The sequence below is a fragment of the Tamandua tetradactyla genome, chromosome 5 (assembly GCF_023851605.1).
Source record: "Tamandua tetradactyla isolate mTamTet1 chromosome 5, mTamTet1.pri, whole genome shotgun sequence".
NCBI classification, from domain to species: Eukaryota; Metazoa; Chordata; class Mammalia; order Pilosa; family Myrmecophagidae; genus Tamandua; species Tamandua tetradactyla.
The window spans coordinates 53,905,400-53,928,738 of NC_135331.1; the positions used below are offsets into that span (position 1 = coordinate 53,905,400).

The window sequence follows — 23,339 nt, forward strand, 5'->3', positions numbered from 1 at the left end:
CCAAAAGCTACATGAGTCAACTTACTGGACATGTACAGACATTTCACTGTTCTGAAGGTATGCTGTTGCAAGCATAATATCCATTTAACATATGGTAAAGATGGGAAACTGCAAAAAGCACCTAGAAAAAAAATCAGCTAATGACAAAGAGCAGGTAAGGGAATACTTCAAACCTCAAAATATATACCAATCAGCAAGTCTGCATAACATCTCTCCCAGGATATGAACAAAAATGACTAACAGATCCTATTGCTTGCATCTTTTAAATCATAATAACTGAAAAGTTTATATATAGATCTAAATCCAAGCAAGTCTAGAGTCACAAAGTGTTACCACTGGAAGAATAATTGTATCAGATGCCTAAGTAATAAGTATTGTATCAAGACTTGGCAAATAAATTTGAGAGGGGAAATTCTAAAAGGTGACAGAATCATGGACAATAATAATGGAAGCTTATAAAACACATTCCATGGTTGATAAAGTAGTTGACTTCTTGAGAGAACCATAAAATGATCATGGAAAGGAGCACAGATGTTACACATTTGGAGTTGTAAAGCATTTGATGCACTGCCTCATGAAAAGTGACTCAAAAAATTAGTTCAAATTGGGTTGAATCTGACCAGTGTCAAACAGATCGAAAATTGCTTGAAAAATGATAAACAAAGGATCATAACAAATTGCCATGTGTCTATTTGGGGTAGAGATCTGCCACTGGAATTGGTGTTAAATCCAGTCTTGGTAATGGTCTTACAAATAAAATACACAATTTTAATAGATTTTTTAATGCTGCTGGATTGAGAGATGATTCTTACAATACAGAAAACTGAAAAAAAATTACAGTTATAAAGAGAAGAGTTTAATAGACAGAAAATATGAAATTTAGCTTGTAAAAATTCATTCCAGAAAATGATTATATTTGTGAATATATGAAAATATGTGACTATTTTTAAATTACACTAATTTTTAACATACATACCAAATATCTTTCAAAACAGTCATTCTGGAAACCAAACATTTAGTCCAGCAAGACTATCTCTTTCAAAATGCTTTGAGAATTTATCTTTGAAATTGCCTTGAGCAAATCAGTGCCAGCAAACTTTAGCACCCTTTATGAGCCATGTAAGAGAATGTATCTTATCACAAAGCAGTTATGCTTAATTTTTTCTACTCCCCATTTGTAATAAAAAATTATATTCCCCAGCTTCTTCATCAGATGTAATGATAAACAGCTTTGGCTACTTCCAAAAATTAAAAACTCCCTGAGAGAGCTATCTCTTCTAAAAGAATATGACATAGATATGTTTTTTCACAGGCTTATTCATTCCACCAACACCTACTGAAAACCTACTATATGTCTGTCCCTGCTGCTATATGACTCTTGGGATACTAAGAAAACTAAGTAATGATTCTTGCTCAGGGTACTTGCATTCTGGTTGAAGGAGACAAGTACATAAATAATTACACCACAATGCAATGAAGCACTAACAGATATATGTCCAAAATTTTATTAGCGCACAAAGGGGAACTGGAAGACTCAGCCTGAGGATGCTTAGGAAGCATCTGCAGGGGAACTGAAATTTAAGCTTAATTATGCAGAATGACTAAGAGAATCCTGGGAAAGGGCATTCTGGCAGAAACAAAAGTTTGAAAATACACACAAAATTTGGGAACTGGCAGTAACTTCCAGTGGGAGTACAGGGTAGGTAGTGGAGAAGCTTCAGGAAATAAGGCAGGAGAAGAATAAAATTAGGTTAGATTTAGTGTCAAACAAAAGTGTTTGAACTTAGTTATTTAAGCACTTTGGAGCTACTGAAAATAAGCTAGGAAGTCACACAATCTGATCTGTGTTTTTTGGAAGACAATTAGGAATCATGATATGAAGAACGGATTTGAAAAGAGAGAGACTAGAATCATGAAGAGCATTTAGAGGGTTTTTGCAACCCACTCTAATCAGGATTTGGTCTCCGTCGCACTACCCAAACTTCTTGTCAAGGCCACCACCAATGGTCGCTCCAAGGTGAATTCAGTGGTCATTCTCAGTCCTCACTCCCTCTCCCTGATGCACTTTTTTCACTTGGCTTCCAGGATACGATGCTCTCTCCGTTTTCTTCTTATCTTGATGGCTGCTTTTTCTCCTCCTTTAGCTGATTTCTACTCTTCTCCCAACCTTTTTTTTTTTTTTGAGTGTGTATGCTATATGACAGGGTCACATTTCATTATTTTTCCACATGAGTATCTGTTATTGCAGAACCATTTGTTGAATTTTTTTGTTTTGCTTGTTTGTTTGCTTTTTTGGGAAGTGCATGGACTGGGAATAGAACTCTGGTCTCCTGCATGGCAGGTGAGAATTCTATCACTGGGCTACCATTGCACCCCTCCCCCCAAACTTTAAAATCTTTTTTTTTTAGAGGATAAACAACACACTCTTTTTTTTATTAATTAAAAAAATTTAACAACAAACAAAACATTAAGATATCATTCCATTCTACATATACAATCAGTAATTCTCAATATCACATAGTTGCATATTCATCATTTCTTAGAACATTTGCATCGATTTAGAAAAAGAAATAAAAAGACAACAGAAAAAGAAATAAAACAATAACAGAGAAAAAAAGATTATACATACCATACCCCTTACCCCTTGCTTAAAAATTTTTTGTTAATAATTTCTATTAGAGAAGTTGTATGTTTACAGAAATATCATGCATAAAATAAGAGTTCCCATTTATCACCCTCTTCTCCCAAACTTTTTAATGATGGGGACTCCAGGGCTCAGTCCTTGGTCATCTGCTCATTTCTCTCTACTTATTTGCTGCTAGTTACAACCAGTTACATGACTTTAAGTGCCCCTCTATGAAGCGGGAACAACCTAAATACCCATCCGTGTCAGCAAGGGTGCATAAATTATTACATGCACTCAGTGGAATATTATACAGCAATCAAAGGAAATCAATTATAGTGACTTGCAACAATAGAGATGTTTTAGCATATAAGAATACAAAGTAAATACAGGAAGATTAAGATACGCTGATTGTAACCACATGTAAAAGTAGAAAGCAATAGCCTTTTTTTCCATGTTTCTGAGTATGATACTCTGAAACATAGCCTAGGATGATACACACACACACACACACACACACACACACACACACAAATTCTGGCTTTCATACTCAGCTCCGCACAAAATGACTGTATGTCCTTAGTTTTTCACCTATTTTCTCTGGGCCTCAGTTTCTTCATTTGCAAACTTAGGGGACATTCTTTATGAAAACCTTTTAAGAAATCCTTCTGTCTCTAAAGTTCTATGATTAAATATAGATGCAGTTAATAATAAAAGGTTATTTTATGGTAAGATATAAATGAAATGAAAACTTCAGAGAAGATAAATTTGGCTATGTAAAATGTTTAGATCTGGATATAATTCAAGGTATAATAAAAGATTTGGATAAGGCATAAAAGAAAACAAAAGGAGAAGAAGGAAAAGGAGAAGAAAAGTTATGAAGAGATTAAGGCAGGTAAACACTTAATATCTATTATGTAATTACGAGTGCTAAGATATAATTCAGGAAAGAAAAAATGGAGTACTGCTGAGTATCATTTGTCCTTTTAAACTGGAAATTCAGTCACAGCCACTGCATTTCTTGAAAGCAGGTCCCAGGAGGAGGCCACCCCACACCCTGAACTGCTGACATCCCAGAGAAAAAGCACATCTCTCTACATTAAGTTCTATAGACAAGCAATTCAAAATGCCCACTTCCCCTTGACCATCTTTATCTCTTCCTCTTTCCCCTTTTGATTTCTGGTGGGAGGCTTATGGTCAATGCTCAGTTGTACTGGGATAGGAGGAACTAATATTTTCTGTTAAGAAAACAGAAGTACCCCAAGTCACTCGAGGGATCATTTTTTACTATAATAGCTGTCGTAGATAGAATATTTTGAAAATCACAGTCTTTGGTGTGTAGGAGTCTCCTAAACTTGGTCCACTTGCCCAACTCTTTTTTTTTTTAAGTGCTTTATGTATTCACAATTTGCCCTGCCTCTCATCCCCATACCATGTCAACAATATCCTCCTAAAAAAAATTGGGAGTCTCCAAGACTACATTCAGGCTCGATAATTTGCTAGAAGGACTTGCAGTACTCACTAACTGTTATTATAGCTACAGTTTATTGTAGTAAAAGGATATAGATTAAAATCAGCAGAGAGAAGAGACATATGCTAGGACCAGGAGAATTCTACCATGAGCTTCCAGTTGTTCTTTCCCAGTGGAGTTGAAGACGGTGGTAACTCTTCCCAGAAATTATGTGTGACAATACACATAGAGTATTGTCAACCATGAAAACTCACTCAAGTCTTGATATCCAGAATTTTTATTAAGGCTCAATCACAAAATCATGGTTGACCACCCACATGGCTGAGCTTAGTCTCTAGCCCTTCCAGAGGTCAAGCTGATACAATTTGGCCTAAAGTCCCCACCACAAAGCACACTGTTATGATAGGCACTCTTATTAGGCAGGACATTCCAAGAGTTAAGAGGTTACTTACAGGAAACAGGTCAAAGTTGTAAAGAGATTAAGGAAGGGAAACACCTTTGGTCAAAGTTAATCTTTACTTCACACCTCCCCTCCCTTTCAAATGCAATGGACTCTAATGTCAGACTCCTAAAGGAAGTCAGAAAATGAAAGTCTGACAGGTTGAAATAGAATGGGGAAAAAAGGCCAAGGCACATGGTAGGCATTCCCTAAGTATATGTTGAGTGAATAAATAAATAAGTTAGGTGCAGCCAGGCTTCTACAATGAATAATTTGGAAGATAGATGGAGAACTGAAGGATGAGCCAGAAGAGGTGGGAAGTTGCTCAAGATATAAACATGAGTGCTTCCCATATGGTGGGTAGAGAAAGAATACTTTTCCCTAAGTAATGAAAATCTCCTGAGGAGAGATACATAGAAATTGGCACTTTGGGGGAGAATTTTCTCCCTTCTTCTGTAGCATGCACTTCAGTCAGAGTCATAACCAAACCTCTTTATATACTCATACCAAGTGATCTACGGTCAATTCGTTCTGCAACCAATTAGGCGGAATGAGAAACATGGAGACAGTGGGGAGAGGTGTTAAGGGAAAGTTGAAACAGGGCTAACCCCAATGCACTGCTCCACTAACCTCAGAAGTTATCATGTTAGCCAATAATTCCTAAACCTAACTAATTCCATGGGCAGCTCTCTGGTGAACAGAGTCCATAGTAAAGACGGCATGAAAGATATCATAGTAAGTTTACTGTCCAGTTCCAGGGTCCACTGCTTTGTCCCTGGTACAAATGCAGACATTTCAGAAATGAATCTTCCCTCTGCCTTTCAGAATCCATCTACTCTACTTCCCCACCCTGATTCCAGAAAACTACAAAAAGGACCAATTATCCTCTGAGTTAGCGCCTCATTTGTAGTCAATAAGGAATCACAGACACAGGCACACAAACCCCACCAACGCTTAGTGGTGCTGACTACTAACCTAGATCAACAGTCTCCACAGAGAAGGTTAAAGCTCCATTGGGTTCTGGGAACCCCAGACCACATTATTCTCTACCTTGACCAACTTGAAAGAAAAGCTCAAATTGCTCAGGCTCTTCCCTTTCGGTGCATTAGTAAAGAATTTCAGAGCTCAGGCTAACAGTCCTTTTCTTGATAGTAAATACTAAAAAAATTAAAATAAAAAAATGAAGAAGAAGAAGAAGGAGAATAAAACACACAAGGATTTGTAGTGTTAACTCACTTTCCATAAAGGAATATATATAACGTTTTAGATTTCTTCTGTAGGCTTCATTTCATCATAAGAGGTTTGTGTGGGACAATGTGGTACAGCATTTAGAGAAGATCAACCTCTATGCCTGAGTAAAAGCAAATGTTAGGGTAGGGCAAAGCATCCAGCCCTGAGATTGCATGTCTCTTGCTACTAAACATACTCATAAAACCCTCGATATTAAAAATAGACGAGAAGCATACACACACACATACACACACACAGAGTGTGAGAGAGCTCAGAAATTTCCTATATTAGTTTTATGCTATTGTCACAATAAATTTAAATGGCTTCAAACAAGGCAAACTTATTATTTTACATTTCTGTAGATTAGAAATATGATGTGGGTTTCACTGTGATAAAATGAAGGGTCAGCAGGGCTGCCTTCCTTGCTGGACACTTGAGGATGAATCCATTTCCTTGCCCTTTCAGCTTCCGGAAGCTATCCACTTTCCTTGGCTTCTCCATCTCAAAGACAGTAATGATGCGAGTCTCTCTGACTTTCTTCTGTAGCCACATCTCCCTTTTCCACTTTTCTTAAGGGCCAGTATTTACATTGGGCCAACCTATTGTAAATAATCTCCCTATCATAAGGTCAGCTGATTAGCAACCATAATTCCATCTCCAAACAATTCCCCCTTTCCATGTAATCCAAACACAATCACAGAGTCTATGGATTAGGACATGGGCACATTTGGAGGGGTTATTATTCTGCCTACTATACTTCCCTATCACTACCAAGGCAAATTAGGGAATTATCTTGCTCCTTCTACTCTGCAACTTCTTATTTCCTTCAAAATTTCCCTTGATGGTTATTCCCACCTAATTTTACCCGACTGAAAAGTTATGGAAGGGGCCCGAAACCTAACCACCCAACCCCATCCTGTCCCAGAGGGTCTGGACCCATCTAAATGAGAACTGGACAAGACTAAGACTTAACAGAAACATAACTGTTGACAAGTGAGAATTTTAGTAAACAAATACATTGCACATAAGACAGATAATTACATTTTAAACCACTAATGCCAGTGAACAAAATACAAAACACAACATAGCATGAGTACTGAACATTTGGCTAGGTTGGCAGACTATTTTGAAATCACTGCCACACATAGTTTATTTTCCTCTTCCCTAGCACGGAAGCATAAAAAATGTATTCAATAAATATGCAACAGTAGGACAATCAATCTAATATCAAAGTGACTAGAGAGTTAATGCCAGGGCTTGATTTGTATGCTGGTGTTCTGGAATACAGAGCACTGAAGGTCAGAGGCTCTGGATAACCTCAGCTAAGAATGTCCTTAACAGGGAAAAAAGAAAGGTAGAATCTTCTCTATACTATCTAAAAGTACAGCTCTAAAGTCATAGTCCCTCAAAAACTCTGTCTTTAAAAAGTTTTGCGAGATTTAACATTGCCCTCCCCACCATGTGCGACATGACATCCAGGGGCGAGTCTCCCTGGTGGCGTGGGAGATGACTCCCACGGATGAGGTTGGGCCTGGCACCGTGGGATCAACAAGGGAGAAACCTAACGAAAAGGGAGGAAAGAAGTGTAATTAATAAAGTATCAGTGGCAGAGAGAGTTCAAATAGAATCGGGAGGCTACTCTGGAGGTTGCTCTTATGCAAACTAGAATTAGACATGGCTACCTATCATAACTTGCCAAACCCCAACCAAAACCATTCCAGCCAATTCTAAAGAACACTTAGGGCATTATATAAGATTCTACAAAGGTTTCATGCACTAGAGTAACTTTCCAGAAACCTACAACCTCCAGATGGGTCCCTGGTCCAGATAAATCCTGAAACCTAGAGGGCCCAGCCTCTCCAGAACATCGGATAGTTCCATCTCCCTACCTTATTAGTGACAGCACCTTCCAAAAAGTTAGAATGACCATAGCCCAAACAGTCCTAAAGAGAGGGACAAAAAGGTCAAAGGTGATGGTGGAGTTATACAGAGAAGATAGGATTTAACAAATGAGTGTGATTGCTGAATCATTCAATTGATACCTCTTTTAGTCTCCAGTATCTTAGAGCAGCTAGAAGTAAATACCTAAAATTGTGGAATTGCAAACCATGCCAAACCCTGAAATCTGTTCTACAACTAATTGTAATGCTATGCTTTGAAATTTGTGGCTTTTTTTTTTTGTATATATTTTTTTCACAAAAGAAAAAAAAAAGTCCATTGTGATGATAAAAGAATATATATTTATTCCTTTTAGTCTCCTATATTACAGAGCAGCCAGAAGAAAAGTCTGAGAGGATCATATGGCAGCCCATGATAAACTCTAGGAACTGTCCTGTAACTACTTATTGAAGAGTGCTTTGAAAACTATTGCTTTTTCCTTTCTTTGCTTTGTATACATATTATATTATGCAATAAAAAAGTTTTGCAAGATTTAAAAACAGCTTACACTGAACCCCTGGTCACACCAGCATATATACACATAATCAATATTCACATTAAGGAATGGAAATAAAGATTCACACCCCCCTCCTCACCCCCCCCCCAATATTTCCCCAAACTATTTCTAGTCCACAGATAACTATACAGCCTTGTCAATTCAAGATTCTCTCTATGGGACAATAATTTGAAGTGCAAATAATAGAAGTTGAGAAGAGAAGGCACTTTTCGCATCTTATTTTATTTGATCCTCATAACAACTTGCAAGGTGTATGTTATGGGATACTAAGAAGAAAAGTTAAGAAATTTCCAACTTCACTTCTAATAGATGTTGTTAGAAACATCTGCTCTAAAGATTAGTCATATACCAAGACGTTACTCTGACTCCAAAATAAAAATGTATAAAAAGAAAAAGAAAAAAAGTGGCAGTGCACCAGTGGCACAGAGGCAGAATTCTCACCTGCTGTGCCGTAGACCTGGGTTCTATTTCCCAAGCCTGCTCATGTCAAAAAAAAAAAAAAAAAAAAAAAAACAAGTATAAAAAGTATTTTGAATTCTTCATAGATATTATACAAAACATAAGGCCTGTATGAAGAGTACTAATAAACCTAAACTCAGGCATTGGAAACAAATTTCTCTTAATTGAGTCTGTAATTAGGACTCATTTTTTCATCTTAAAGGTCTACAATAAAAATTAAACGTGACTTCCTTTGTATTTGTGGTTTCAAACTGCTACTAAAGATCCTTGGTCAGCAGCCTTGGCATCTTTTAATGTTTCTCTATTAATGCTCTGCAAACCTGAACAGCTAAGGAAAATGCAAACGGTCCTGTAGAAAGCAAACCACAGGAACATAATGCATACATTTAGATCTAAGCATGCTTCTTGACCTCTGGGTGTCGTCTCATCATTTCTTTATAAAACTACTCATTTCTAAATTTAGTTCCCCAAAACAGGGCAACGGGCCCTATGTATGCTCTGTGGCCATTCCATATATGCATATGTTTTCCAATGCCTTTAAGCAGGTGCATTTACAATAATCTTACTAGCACCAGCATAACTATTTATGATCTGTGTCCCCCTAGATGGGAAGTCCCTTGAGGGCAACAACTTTACCTGATATTTCACTTTATTAGTTGCATGTGGAAGAGTAACAATTCTATCTTCCATGTACGCAGTACTGTACAATTTATAAATTATGGGTAAGCCCCTTCAATGCATCGTAACATTTGCCACATTTTCCAGATAAGGCTCACAGAGGTTAAATGATTGGCTGGAATCACAAACTAGTAGGCAGTGTTTTCTTCTTGCCCACAACTGAAAAAGTTTTTACCTGTTGTCTACTACTTTATGTTCTTCTTCTAAGGTTTCTTAAAAGGCAAACAAGGAGCAATGCCCATTTGCCTTTAAGAAAAAGTATTATATAGTAACTTAATATACACATGCAAGGCACTGCTCTAAGGGCTTCACAAATTTTAACTCACTTAATCCTGTGAACAGCCCTATGAGGCAAATACTATTCTTATCCTTATTTTACAGATGAGGAAACTGAGACACAGTGAGATTAAGTGACTCCTCCAAACTTGAAGGGCTAGTAAATGGCAGTAGCAAGATTTGAATCCAGGAAATCTGGCTCTAGAGTCTGGACTCTTAACCACTCACTATTCTGTCTGAATAAGAAACTCCAAAATCCTTACTCAGGACATATGTGAACAGTCGTTCAACAAGAAAAAAAAAAGGGTGTTTACTCCTTCCTATGTGATTTATTTGATTATATTCTAAACCCTTTTCTCATGCCAATAGAACTCTATGTAAGTACTATTATAAATTTTCCTGTACTGAAGGCATATGCAAGGGTTACCTTGACTGACACATAAAATACCCAAAACAAAATATCCCGAGACTTGAAGATTTTTTGTTTTATATATCAGAGACATGAAAGGATTGCCCAGGTATCAAAAGTATTATAAGATCACATCTGCAAGTCTTTCCGGGATATTTTTGTATTTTTTATAAAAGAATATTCCCTGTCTAAAATATTTCAGTGTTCTCTCTATATATGAGCCCAAACATTATCTAATTCTTTTTAATTTTTAATTTTCAACTACTTTTCCTTCATGCATAGGATAAGCTCTTGCTTTCAATATGATGCTTAAAACACTTCTTATGTTTTTATTTCAGTCGTCTCAAAAACATGCTAGTTAACATCCAAACATATTGTAAAGATTTAAAATTTGGGGTGTGTATACATATATCAACAGGAGTTATGAATTATGTATCTCTGGAGCCTATATAAATTAGATTTTGAAGAACAAGCATCACTGTAGTCAGGCAGGTCATAATAAGACACTCCATGTGAAATGTAAAAACTACCTTGAATAAATTATCCATAAGTTAGCACTCTCATTAGTTTGACATATTTATTATTTCTGGGTTTGTGATGTTATTTAATGCATTTTGACTAACTGTTCTAACTGCACATTAAGAAACCATTTTAGGCTTTTTTTTCTCCCATTGGAATTAGCAGACTTTTATTTATGTTTGAACTAAAATAACTTCAAATTATATAATGTTAAAAACAAGTGCCCACTTTCCAATGTAGAAGACCATTTTCTTCTGCCCAGAGACACTTAATTAAAGCAGGATATAACTTTAGTAATTATTTTTGCCCAGAATGATTAGAAAATTAATAGTCAATTGTAAGATGGTTTAAAAAAAAACTGGGAGACTGACAATCAAAACAATCTTAAATGCTTTGTTTATGTGATGAAAAGGAGTGATCCTTTAATTCCCTCACACACATTAAACTGATTTCACAGACTTTCTATACTGGTGTTTAACATCAAGTGCTTGAGGTTATGTAAAACAAACAATCTTGAGATCTTATTGCAAATGTTTGCAATTTATGATGTAAACTGATTTGTGAAGAAATAACAGGATCCCATGTCTCTGAAGCCAAAAGGCATTTTTCAAAATTCAAAATAGTTCCGAAATTTGAGCATTGCATTATAGTAAAGTATTACCAGCTGAGGATCTAAACAGTTATAAATCGGGGGAAAATTCAAAATAGATGTTTATCAGTTCAGCTTCAAGCAGCAGCCTCTTGCTGGTCCTCTTGCACCATAGGGTCCTTAACATTAATAACGTTTTGAATAATCTCATTTAACCCAGATTTCCCCCAATCATGGCTGCGCAACTCAGGAAGGTATTGCATGCCCTGAAAGATTTGGAGCGAGGGAAGTCCTTCATTAATTTTAAAATTATGATTATTGAGTTTCAATCAAGTCAGCCTGCATGCTGGGTTTTATCTTAATTTAAAGCGAAGGCTTCCTCGCCCTCCTTCTCAGGACGAGCTCTGCAAACTCGGGTTTTGGACCCTTGGCTCCGAACAGCCAAGCGCCAGAGTCTTTGGGCCGCGCCTCTCGGGGAAACCCGCCCTGGGTTTTAGTTTGTGTGGGTAGACGCGCGCGGATGGGCCGCGGAGGGGCCGGGGAAGGCGGCCTCTGCCCTCCGCGAGTCTCCGGGGACCGACGCCTCCGCCGCGCGGGTCCCACAGGCCGGATCCGACTCGGGGACTGGCCGTGGCAACCAAGAAACTTTGGCCTTTCTCGCTGGGCCTGGCTGCCTCCGCAGGCCCCTGCGCCCCCCGCGCTCCAACCCCGGCCTGGGCCCCTTGGGACTCGTGCGGCCGGGAACGTTCCCGTCCCGACCTAGGCCGCATGCACGCGTCCTCGCCCTGGTGTCGAGTTTCCCAACAGGCCCGGCCGAACGCACCGCCTTCTTGGACCTCGGGTTTCTCGGGTGCTCCGCTGCCGGAGACTTGCGAGACTCCGCGTCGACCGCTTCCACTGCTGGGCGCATGACCCAAGCGCCACCTCTCCGCCTCCAGGTTCTCCTCCTGCGATCTCCAATCTCCCTCGGGACGTGCGGAGAAACCCGCCAAGCTGGAGCTGAGGAGTGGCCTTAGAGTTGGCGTTTGGAGCCTGCTTGTGTGGATCCCGGGCCCCGGTGCCGACGGGAGTCCACGGCCGTTGCGGCCGAAGCGGACCGGCGGGTGCGCGGGGCCGCTTCAGAGCGTACCTTGCCCCAGGCATATAGTTATGGTAAAATATACTTCAACTCGGAGGCCCGCAAGGCCTGAGCGCTGAACACGGCCCAAGTTCTGTTCAAAATGGTCTTTGAAAGCTAAAAGATACCAACGTATCGCCCACGACTAGGCGCAGGAACGGCTTTGGGCGCCAGTTGAGCCCCAGGAGAGGGCCCGGTGAGACCGCTGGGAGCGCGGCTGGACGTCACCCGGCTCTGAGGGCAGGTCTCCTAGGAGCGCCACCCAACCCCGGGGGACTCCCAGGGTCGCTCGCGACACCCCCGGTCTTCGCAGGGGATCTCTCCCATCCCGAGAAGCCGCACAGGAAGAGAAGGCCCCATCCCCGCACGGTCCATGGCCACGTCTTCACGGTCTCTACCTACTCCCCACCCCCAAACAGGCAGCCCTTTAGAGTTTTACTAGAGAGACTTCTTCCCGTAGAAGGAAGCTAGAAGATGGGGAGGACGGCAACCACTGCACTTTTTCCTAAACGCGGTCCTGTTCTCTACCTTCTCTTAAACTTAAGCAACTAAGAAGCTGGTACAGCTGAGGCGCCCGTGGGAGTTGGGAACCCCACCCACCCACCGCGCCACAGTGGCCCCGCCCGCCCTCCTCCCTGGCTCTTCCTCCAGCTCCAAAACGTGCCTCCCGGGCTCCCCGGAAGGTCGGGGACCTGGACAGGGTGTCGACCACGCGCAAACCTGGCCACTCACCCCAACCCGGGCTAGTTTTCACACCGTGTGAAGTCACTTTTTTCCCCCACCAAAATGTCGCCAAATAAACTTGAAGGGTGAACTTGTAGCAAAAGGAAGAACGAGAGTCCTTTGTGGGGCAGGGGATTATTCTATTCCATGTTATTTTACATGTTCCTTTACTGATTTGGTATAAAAATCAATTGGATTACTATGCAGGGTAGTTAAAATGAAAAAAAAAAAAGCGCTCAACGCTACTTAGAGCCACAGAGCTACCCTTCTCACGGCCCCTTGACCGTGGCACGTAGGAGCAGAAGCAAGCGCTTTTCCAAGTTAGTATATTCGAGATATAGATACGCATTCATCAAAAAGGAAGAAGGAAAGACTATCCCAGATATTTTAATAGTAACAGGAACAAAGATGACGCGAACCGCATCAAATAAAACAATACTATTTTCATTCAATTGATCGCAAAGTGTCTTCAATTAATAACTTGGCACTTATTTAAAAGATTTAACAGAGGTGAAACCGAAACATTTTGTACAACATGTCATGAAATAACAGCATCTTCCTTTGTTTAAAATAACTTAATACACTAGAAAAAATATGGTAAATATAAATAATTTCGTTTTCATGGAGAACAAATAGTTACAAAGCCCAACCGCATACCAAAGTTCAGTTAGAAGAGCTTTTCCTCTTTCTTGCAAATTAGAAGAAGGGGGAAAAAAAAACTAAGGAGGTTTGCTTGAGAATTGGGATACAGGTTTGTTTAGTCCAGGGTACCCCAGTTTAAGTAGCTACATGAATTGAAACAAACAAAAGAGATTACTTGGATAGATACACGTTTGTGAGATAAAATGCAAATGTTGAAAGTCAACCATCAGTTCACACATTATAGCCAAAATAAACTTTGTTCGTGTGTATCAACATATTTTACACAAACCTAGTGCCTGTGTCTAGCTGGGCGTTAAGGTGAATTTGACAGGATCGAGAAGAGAAAATAAAGCACGGTCTTCAAATGGGGCTTCAGAAAACCAGCAAGGGGAATACAAGAAAAGGGGAGGGAAAGGATCTAGCATTTATTGAGCGCCTGCTATGCGTCAGGCACCGTGCAAGGCGCTGTACCTTCATTATTTCATTTGGTCTTCTTCTTTTCTTTTTCCTGTCCCCACCTTTTCTGTCTGCCTCCATCTTCTTGGGACAATCACAATGTAAAACCTCCCCGCTTCTGCCTTTTTTTTTTTCTTTTGCCCTACAGGATCAAAGACGGGGCAAAAAATTAATATATAGGTGTGTATATATATATATATCAATTTCCAGACGCTTTTGGTATTGTTTTTTGTACTGAAGATGAAAATGGAATAAGTGCAAGTGAGTAAAGAGGGGAAGAAATGTGGAGACACCATCAATGGAATACAAGTAACATGCAAACTGGAATTTGCTGTCAGCAGTCCGGACAGTTCTGCTATAATAACTTCTCAGAGAAATCATTGTCTGTGGCATTTTTATATTAATATCACTTTTTTTCTCTCCTCGTTTTTATTCTGTCTTCCCTGTTCTTGCTCTTCCATACATGGTAGGTTTAAACTCAAAGCATCTGATTCAACGTAAAAGGAGGCCCGCCTCTCTTATCAAATATCTCGTATTAAAGTGAACTACGCAGAAAAAGGTCAGTTTCAAAACCTGTGAACTTCCCAGCTGCGCACTTTTTCATCTTAATTCTTTAAATCAGTATACTTCTTCCTTCTGTTTTGCCTTCTTAACCCATTAAAAAACACACTTTAAGTTAGTAACTCCCCCCATTCTCTCGAGATTCTTCCAGGTTATTCTTCCACATTTTAAAAATGTATAAAATACATTATTTTAATCTTTTCTCCTTGGTTCTTTCTCCGATTTTAGTTCCTGCCAAATAGCAATAAAAATTAAATTCCCGGGCTCTTTTTTACTCTAGCTTGCCTTTTCTTTTCTTTTGCTCATTTTTTAAAAAAATGTTAACAGGATTTTTATTTCTACGTTAAGAGTCCATCGCTGCAGCTTTGCCCTTAGCCACAATTCCGCTGTCCCATCACTCCCTTGTCCAGTATCTTTCCAGGTTTCCCCACCCTCGCCCCTCCGAAGCCGAATTCCAGGCTGGAGCCTCGGAGCTGGTGTGTCTGGTGGGATCCCGGGTCTTGCGCAGAGTCCGGCCCTCCGAGTCCGAACTGCTGAAGGGGGCAAGGGGCGGGCTGAGGGGCCGGTAGAGGACCGGTTCCGGAGGCCAGGAGGGGGGCAACCGAGAAGCAGCGGGACGCGGAGGGCGTACAGGTGGCGCGCCCTGAGCGAGAGGCGCGGCGCTGGCTCTGGCGTTGGCATCACAGGCCCAGGGCGGCCGCGTGCTTTTTGGCTTTCAGTCTGAGATCCGCAATGCTGGAGTTCTTGCTGGTGGTCTTGGCGGCGGCAGCGGCCGCCACAACCGAGGCGGCGGAGGCCGAGTCCGCAGCCAATGTGGCGAGCGGTAGTCCGAAGGGCGGTGCCGGGAACATCATGTAGGGCGCGTGCGCGGCCAGGTGCGGGTGCAGGTGGTGGTGCGCGTGCGCCACGGCGCTGTCCAGCTGCAGCTGCGCCTGAACCTGAAAGGACAAGGGCGTCACGTTGCAATGACTATCCTAGGGTGACAACGAGAATAGAAACAGAGCATTAACGGCGTCCAGCTTGGCTCGAGGTGGGGGTGGGGGGCTGGGGCAGGGGAGGGAACGGGGTTATTTCGCAGAATATCTTGCCCCGACAGTGACCTTTTCAGCCTATTTCTGAATATGAGGCTCCACAGGGATACTCCAGTGCCCCTGCGTGGGTCACCGCACCTTGCTCAGCGTGGACTTATCTCCCCGGGTCCCGGGAACCTTCGTCTTCAAGAATGTGGCTGCCCCCTCGGGAGTTGGCCCGAGGAGAGGATGACATTGCTATTGTGCTGAAACATCACATATCGCCTTCCTCCAAATAACAATGGCAAATCGGAAAGACTGGGGTGAGGGCCATTATCTTCCTCTCCTACTGCTGCCATACGCCCTCTTACCCAATTTCTAAAGCACCGAAACACCAATAAGCAAACTTTAATGTCACTTAGGGAAGTTATTGCATCTTCACAATTGGCACAGTTACTAGTTAATGCTTTTCAACCTTTACTGCCTTAAGAATTACTTGGGGATCTAATAAAATTCAGATTCTGATTCAGAAGATCGGGGGGGGGGGGTCTGACATTCTGCATTTCTAATAATCTACCAGGTGGTGCTGCTGCTGCTGTCCCGCAGATCACATTATGAGTAGAAAGTGCTTCCTTTTGAAGGTCTCCCTCTCTTTTGCCAGTCATCCCCTTTTGCTTCAGAAGCAAAAGAGTGCCAGATTCCTGTGGTGCCAAGAGATGTAAAATCTGCCTAACACTAACACTGAATATACGGGTGCAACCAAGTGTATTCCCAGACCAGGGTACTGATGACTGAGCTAATTTCATGACATCACAGCCATACCAAGTAGGGGTCCTGACCCAGGGTGGGGAAGGTCAGGGGCTGGTTGGGAAAGGATTTCTCCCTCAGGCTCATAGAGCCGGAAATTCAGAGCACCGAGATTTCCCATGATTCAATCACTGCTGCAGGCTGTCCTTTTAACATATAGTCTTAAAGCTTTCTTTATAACTAAGTAAGGGATTGCAGAAACCAAGGCTTCACTTTACCAGGGATGAAGCACTGTTTGCAAAGACAGGTTTAAAGTCTGAGTTGGGAGTACTTTTATTTATTTCCTTTTCTTCTGTCAGAGACATTTGATGTTACTAAGAGGTGGAAAATACCTGGAAAAAATATTTAGAAGGTTGCCTTAGCAACCTTAGTTTAGTACTAACTCTGTATTGAGGCTGAAACACTCTTAATCAAAAAGCTTTTCCTTTCTCTCCTCACGTGCACTCTTTGGTACATTTTTAAGGGATCAGTTACTGCCCTTGGGCCTCTGTGGGGTTCCAGTGAGGACAGAAATGACTAGGCACGCAGACCCCTGACACTGTATGGGTTTTTAAAGGGGAGTGGATCCACTATATCATCTCAGAATCAATTTTCCAACTGCATGGACATCAACATTGGGGCTCAGAGAAAGGGAAGGTTCAACAGTTTAAGCAACATTCAGGTCTTTTTTACAGTTAAAAATGGGTTAAAACTAGGCTGTACTTACCTGCTGAAACGGCATCCTTAAAGCACCCACGTTGACATAGGGTGCAACTCTACAAGCTTCAAACTGGCTGGCTGCCCCTATGAGGACGCCTGCAACAACAACCAAAATATATTTGAAGGACAAGACAAGAAATGTGTGTTTCACAACTCAGCACTGTTTTCCAGTGTTACAAATGGTACCAAGACAGAACAAACTCCTTTGGAATTAGACTATGATCTTCCTCAACTGATGTCTTAATGCAATTTACTCCCAAACTTTAGGACTGTTATTAACTAACTTCAGAGAAGATTCTTAAATGAAGGACCATTGGTCATCATTGAGATTTTTTTTCTGCCTTTGTAATAACAATATTCTCCAACTTTCTTCACTTAGAGTATCAAGCATTCCTTGAATGATAGACATACCTTTATGGAGTTGATTTTCTTGTTTTCTACATTTAGCTCTTCGATTTTGAAACCAAACCTACAAATTGGAGGGAAAAAAATGAAACCTATATGATATAACTGAAGAATAAAATGTTAAAAGAGTATAGATGAGAAAAGAATAGTGTTTGGCCAAGGATTGGTAAATACAGCACACAGTCTTTCACTTATATAGAAAGGCCTCATTTCCCAAGGTTAAACATTTAAATGAATCACACACACAAAAAGAAAGACTATACGGACTTCTGCAAGATAAATTGTTTCTTGATAAATTACTATTAGTACCGGTTTCATCTTTCCACATTACAGAATCCCTAAGGCCTAAAACTCTCCCTGATACCTGATATCAACGTGATAATGGATTTAGATGTTTGCTTAGTAAGACCTGAGAAGAATGTGCACATTAATAGCCTGTAATATTAATTACCTCCATCTTCAAGAAAAACCAAACACCAAAGCAAATAATGACTCTTTTTTTGGGGGGGGGATGTGGGGGTGGAGTAGGAATGGAGGAAGAGATAATTAGTGTCATAAAAGCCTCACTACAAAGAAGTTTAGAATTTCTCTGTTCCTCTGTGCAGCAGTGTAACACAGTAGCAGAATAATTGTGCCATTATCATGATAATCTAATTTACTTCTATAGAAAAAGCCGCTGCTTGCATTTAGTGATAGAGGTGAATCCAGAAAACAGCTCTAAAACTTAAATAAAAGTATGTAAAATTAAAAAGCAACAACATAGTTCACTTCATAAGAGAGAAAGAAAAAAAGCATTCCATAGAAGAGGTATGTGTGAATTAAGTTATTCCTGTATACTATCCTCTCCTGGATACTCCCTTTTTACTTAAACTTGCTAACTTCTAGAGGCAATAAGATTTTTTAAAATTCAGGTACAGTTTGCTTTTATACTCCAGTTTCCATAGTACAGCATATTGACCGATTTACAAATTAATGTTAAAAAACCCATGCAAGTAAAATATTGCTTCACTGCTTTTTCTGGTATGTTTGCAAAAGCAACTGTCATGGTCAATATAACTCTTCGAAAATTTCCCTGCCGCTTCGTGTAATAATGGGAGGGTGGATTTCATGCCAAGGCAGTGTCCTTTGTGTAACTTGCATGGCCCGAGGTTTCTTGCCTACTTCTTTCTCTAGAAGAGTTGGAATAGATATTAATACTCATAACTATAATAATTATCAGCACATCTTTAAGGGATTGCTGAACCTCTAGAGTTAGTGCACAGAGCAAAGCGGCAGAGGCTTAAAAAGGAAGGCTTTGCTGTTGACGCTGTGATGACCAAGGCGGCCTTTTATTACTTTTTCTCTTCAACGTGACTGCTATGTTTTTGTCCTGATCCTATTACAAGATGCGGGAAGCCCCATAAGAATTGCGAGCATAGTTCGCTGCAGATGGTGGTCTCTGCGCCCAGAGACCCAGGGAGTATCTGTTTCAGCGATACTTTGTAACAGCTGCAGATGTTCGGGCCTAAAACTGCTCCAAGTGTTCAAACAAATAATGATCACCATTTTCTCCTATTTTATTATTTGAGCGGAAATACTATCTGAAACATTTAACATTTTTTCCCCTTTAAATGCCCCCAAAGTCCACTCCTGCTATTGCATTCACCTCCATAACCAGGAAAGAAACCCCTCAAATTCTAACTTCATCGGGTATGGAGCTTGTGGAGGGTCAGATTTGGAACAATATTAAAATAAGTGGGTTGTTTAAAAATTGAATTTCTTTAGTGTAGGCTCGCTGCCTTGGTTTAAGTGCGCAAACAAAGAGTAAACAAAAATGTATTCATTTCTCTGCAGTTTCACACACAGTTTGACATCGCCCGCTAATGGCAGACTGTAAATTTTTACACTTAACAGTTACTAATTTACTTTATAGTCTATACTTCTATAAACCTAATTGTCATATCCGCTTGGCAAACCTAGACCCCGAAGCAGACCCTCAACGAAATCCAACTCGCGCGTGCAAAATATCCGTTGTAACTTTTAAGGCATCCAGAGATAAAACGTTTCCTGTGGGATTTTTTTTTTTTTAAGACTTATAAAAGTAGGCCCATTAGGATTAAACCACATTAAAGCCAGCGCGAGGCTAGGGGGGTGTGGTTTATAGAAACTCTGGGAACAAGCCCAGCACAGCTTTCTTCTGCTGGGAACATATGTTGGGACGGGGGAAAAAAAAGGCTCTGGGGCTAAGATCTAATTTGGAAAATAAGACCTCTAGTAAAGACATCCCTTCCCTTCTCACTTACGCTAGATACTTGAACAAGCTCCCTCAATTGCCCCAAGGCGCCTCTCCACCCCATGGCATGCCCCCTCTCCGCTCCCTGGGAGCAGACTCAATCTCCTCTTAGCCTGATACCTGCACTCGGGCCTCGGACAGTCCCAGCCGCTGGCTCAGTTCCTCACGCATGAAGGCGTCTGGGTAGTGGGTCTCATCAAAAAGCCTCTCCAGCTCGTTGAGTTGTTCCAGGGTGAAATTGGTCCGACTTCGCCTCTGCTTGATTTTGGTCTGGCCTTCGTCCTCCATCCCTTTCGCATCCTCTTTGCGATCCTTCAGTTCCGGGGACACTGGAGGGGGCACCACGGACGGGGCCACACGTGCGACCACGCGCGCATATACCAAGACAATCACACACACACACACACACACACACACACACCACACGGACAAAAACAACACGGCAAATCCCGTTCCTAGGTTTGTCTCCAAAGAGGGTGGAGGATCCTGTCCCCCACCTGCAAGCCCTGTCCACCGCCTCACCCCGCCCGGAGGAAAAGGGTCCTCAAGACGCGCAAAGGTCAAGTCTGGCCGGGGGCGTGATGGGAGATTTGCCCACCCCGCTCTGTAATCTGTGTCCTCAACTCACCGCCTCACTAGCCACATCAAATGCCCTCCCACCCACGCGATCCGTTCCACTCACCCTGTTCCGCAATCGCTCTTTTCCATGCACTCACAGAAATCAAACGCGCGGCGCCGGGCCCCTCACAGGGCGCAGTCAGGGCGGAAGGGCGCAGCGAGGCCACGCACTGGCCTCTCACAACCGTCGTTCTCAGGCCAGCTCTGATCGCAGCTGGCTCCCTGCCTCTTGCAAACTTACTGGTCTAATTTGGGAACAATTCCCGCCGAAGGGTCGCTGCGGGAGAGCTAGACCCGGGTGCTACGCGGCTCAAGAAGCTGCCTCCTCTGGCGCCCCGCGCCTCCCCAGGGCTCGAGCCAAGTCCCCGCGGGTTGCCCCAAGGGCAGCTAGGCAGTCCCTGTCCCCACTCCTGGACTCAGGCCTCCTGAACACAGGCGTCCACGCCATGTTGGCGGCTTGGAGGACTCGCTGCCCACGCCGGGTCAGCTGGCTAGACGCGGAAAATCAGCCTCGCGTGGCCCGCTAAACCGATCGCCCCCCACCCCGTCCTTCCCCCTCCCTGGTGGAAGCGCATACTCGACCCTAAATGCTTAAGTCCACCGAGATCAACAGGTTCAGGCACAACATTGGCGGTTCTCGGTTTCTATTGGTTGCTAAAAGCCTTTTCATGCATCTAGCAGCTCCGATGTTTAATAAAATATGCATTTTTCTGTTTTAGGTTTGCAGACATCCATTGATACTTTCCTGTCCTTCCTCCCCTTCCCTTCCAAAACAAGAACTCTGTGAATGTGAGCATACAGAAGCACTAGAGGAACATATATCTCCAAGGGTCAGTGATATATATTTAGGCCAAGGGGCAGCGAGAGAGGGAGTCGATATCAACACAAGCTGCCCTCTGGGATCTCCTCTGCCCCCAAAACCCAGGCTCCGGTTTTTCAAGGCTGAGTTTGGAGAGTCGAGGCTGTTTGCAGTTCTTCTCAAACCAGGATCCCAAGCAGTATGGGTGTTAAAAAGCTCTCCAAAGGAACCTCACAATATAATTCTGGTCTGCAAAGAAATTAATATTTTCCCTGTGCTTGGAAAGCAGCAATCCCAGGGACTGCTCTGCCTGGGGTTCTTTTCGCTGTCTGGCCCACTGAGGAGCAGAGGGCCTGGGGCTAAGAACCAAAGCCAGCGGGGCTGTACTAGGCTCCCCGACAGCTATGCAGACATTTTCCGAATTTAGGAGGCCTTGGTCCTTCAGGAATGAGAATGCTAGACCTCAGTCGAGACTGGCATTTTAGCAGCGATCTTAAATATTGCCTGCCTTTCTCGTTCTGAGAGTTCGTTTTGTGGGCATTCTGTCCGTCCTCTGGGAAGGTTGGCACATTATAGCAAGCATTCGGGCGCATTTTAATAGGAAAATATTTCCACCGATATTGTAGTGGAAATTCTGCCAAAGAGATAAAGGCTTTGCCTATTTTGTGTCATCCATACAGTGCATACCTTTCAAACTTTTGTGGCTTCAAAGAGAAAGATGTCTACATTTTAAGTTGATTGATAGACTTAATATAATCTCTATTTGGTCCCCAAATTTCCACTTAATGGCCTAAACAGGAACAGATCGTGTTATAAACAACTTAATTGCTTGCTTAAATATGTGATTCTACGCATGCCACATATTTTCTTAATTGGAAAAATATGGCAGCACACCAGTTACCCTGCAGTCACCAAGTGCCAAATTAATTTTATTGTTGAACTCCTTTGAATTGAACAAGATTCTCTACCAATTAGATAAAGCTACATTTTAACATTTCGTTGGCACCAAAGGACTTTTTTCTCCACAAGACTAGAGCACTAGAGGATGCAAAGCAGTAAAGAATTGTGTAAATATAGAGAAACACACCCGGGAGAGGAAACTAAACGCGTCTCCCCGAGAAGCAGCGTAGCACGGACCTTAGCATGTCTTGGCTTCGTTCTACCTTCGCGGCTAAAAGAGAATGGGAAGTTCGGGTCCCAAGACCCAGGGTCTATGCGGAGTACAAGGAATTCCTAGAGGCGACCCGAAACCGTAGAGCGACCCGAGGGAGAAACTGGTGTCGCTATCTATCTCTCTTTCTGTCTGTTTCGAATAGGGAAAAGGCTCCTGCAAACTTGGTGCTTCATACCTGTTTAGCCCGCCTCAGTCCCTTGCTAGCAGCCCGGTCCTCAGTTCGGCCCCTTGAACTTCCCCCCTCCACCCCCGGACCGTCCGGGCTACGGCCCCAACCTCGGGCTGGTGAAAAATGCACTTCGGTGAAATGGGAATATCGGGAGCATCTGACATAGGCGCGAGCAAACCTCACACCCACTACACACATTCACACTCGGCCCCCAACCACCACCGTGCACATCCCCGACTTCCACCCCTCCACCATCATTCTACTTCCAAAGCTGTGGTAGAAGGGCCTTATCCGCGTCCCGCCCTCCTCCCCGCAGGGCCTTGGGTTCCTCTCCGGCTCGGAAGGAGTCGGGAAGGCTGGGAGGAGAACCGCGGCGGGAGATCGGGCCGTTACCCTCGGTGATTTGCGGGCTGCCCGGTTCCCTGCTTCTTTCCGCGGCGCCCATGTCCAGCTCCCGGACCGGAGAGCGCCCTCCTCCTGCTCCTCCGCCTGCTCCTCCTCCTCCTGCACCTCCTCCGCCTCCTCCGCCTCCGCCTCCGCCTCCGCTGCCACCGCCTCCGCCGGCCGCCCGGACTGCCGGGCTGCTGCGGTCGTCGCGGCCCGGTTCGGCGCAGCCGGTCAGCTCCTTGGCTCCACGCAGCGGCCCACTCTCCAGCACCTCCCGGTACGTGATCGCCTCCTTCTTCTCCTTCACTTTCTGGTCAAAAGACTTGGAGACGAAGGCTGTAAGTTCTTCCAT

At 42.7% G+C, this 23,339-nt stretch overlaps 1 protein-coding gene across 3 annotated transcripts; it reads right to left on the reverse strand.

Annotated features, from left to right (window-relative positions):
* Nucleotides 1–15,327: 15,327 nt before the first annotated feature.
* Nucleotides 15,328–23,339, reverse strand: SHOX2 (SHOX homeobox 2). Of its 3 annotated transcripts, XM_077159142.1 has the most exons (7): nt 22,994–23,339; nt 22,364–22,420; nt 20,769–20,780; nt 19,961–20,169; nt 17,575–17,632; nt 17,171–17,259; nt 15,328–15,621 (listed from the first exon to the last, which is right to left on the reverse strand). In XM_077159142.1, the coding sequence occupies exons 1-7, from the start codon at nt 23,337–23,339 to the stop codon at nt 15,328–15,330; spliced, it is 1,065 nt and encodes a 354-aa protein (XP_077015257.1). The 3 variants fall into 3 exon arrangements, with proteins under 3 accessions (XP_077015257.1, XP_077015259.1, XP_077015258.1); XM_077159144.1 differs by lacking the exons at nt 20,769–20,780; nt 22,364–22,420 and having other exon boundaries at nt 15,328–15,585; XM_077159143.1 differs by lacking the exons at nt 20,769–20,780; nt 22,364–22,420.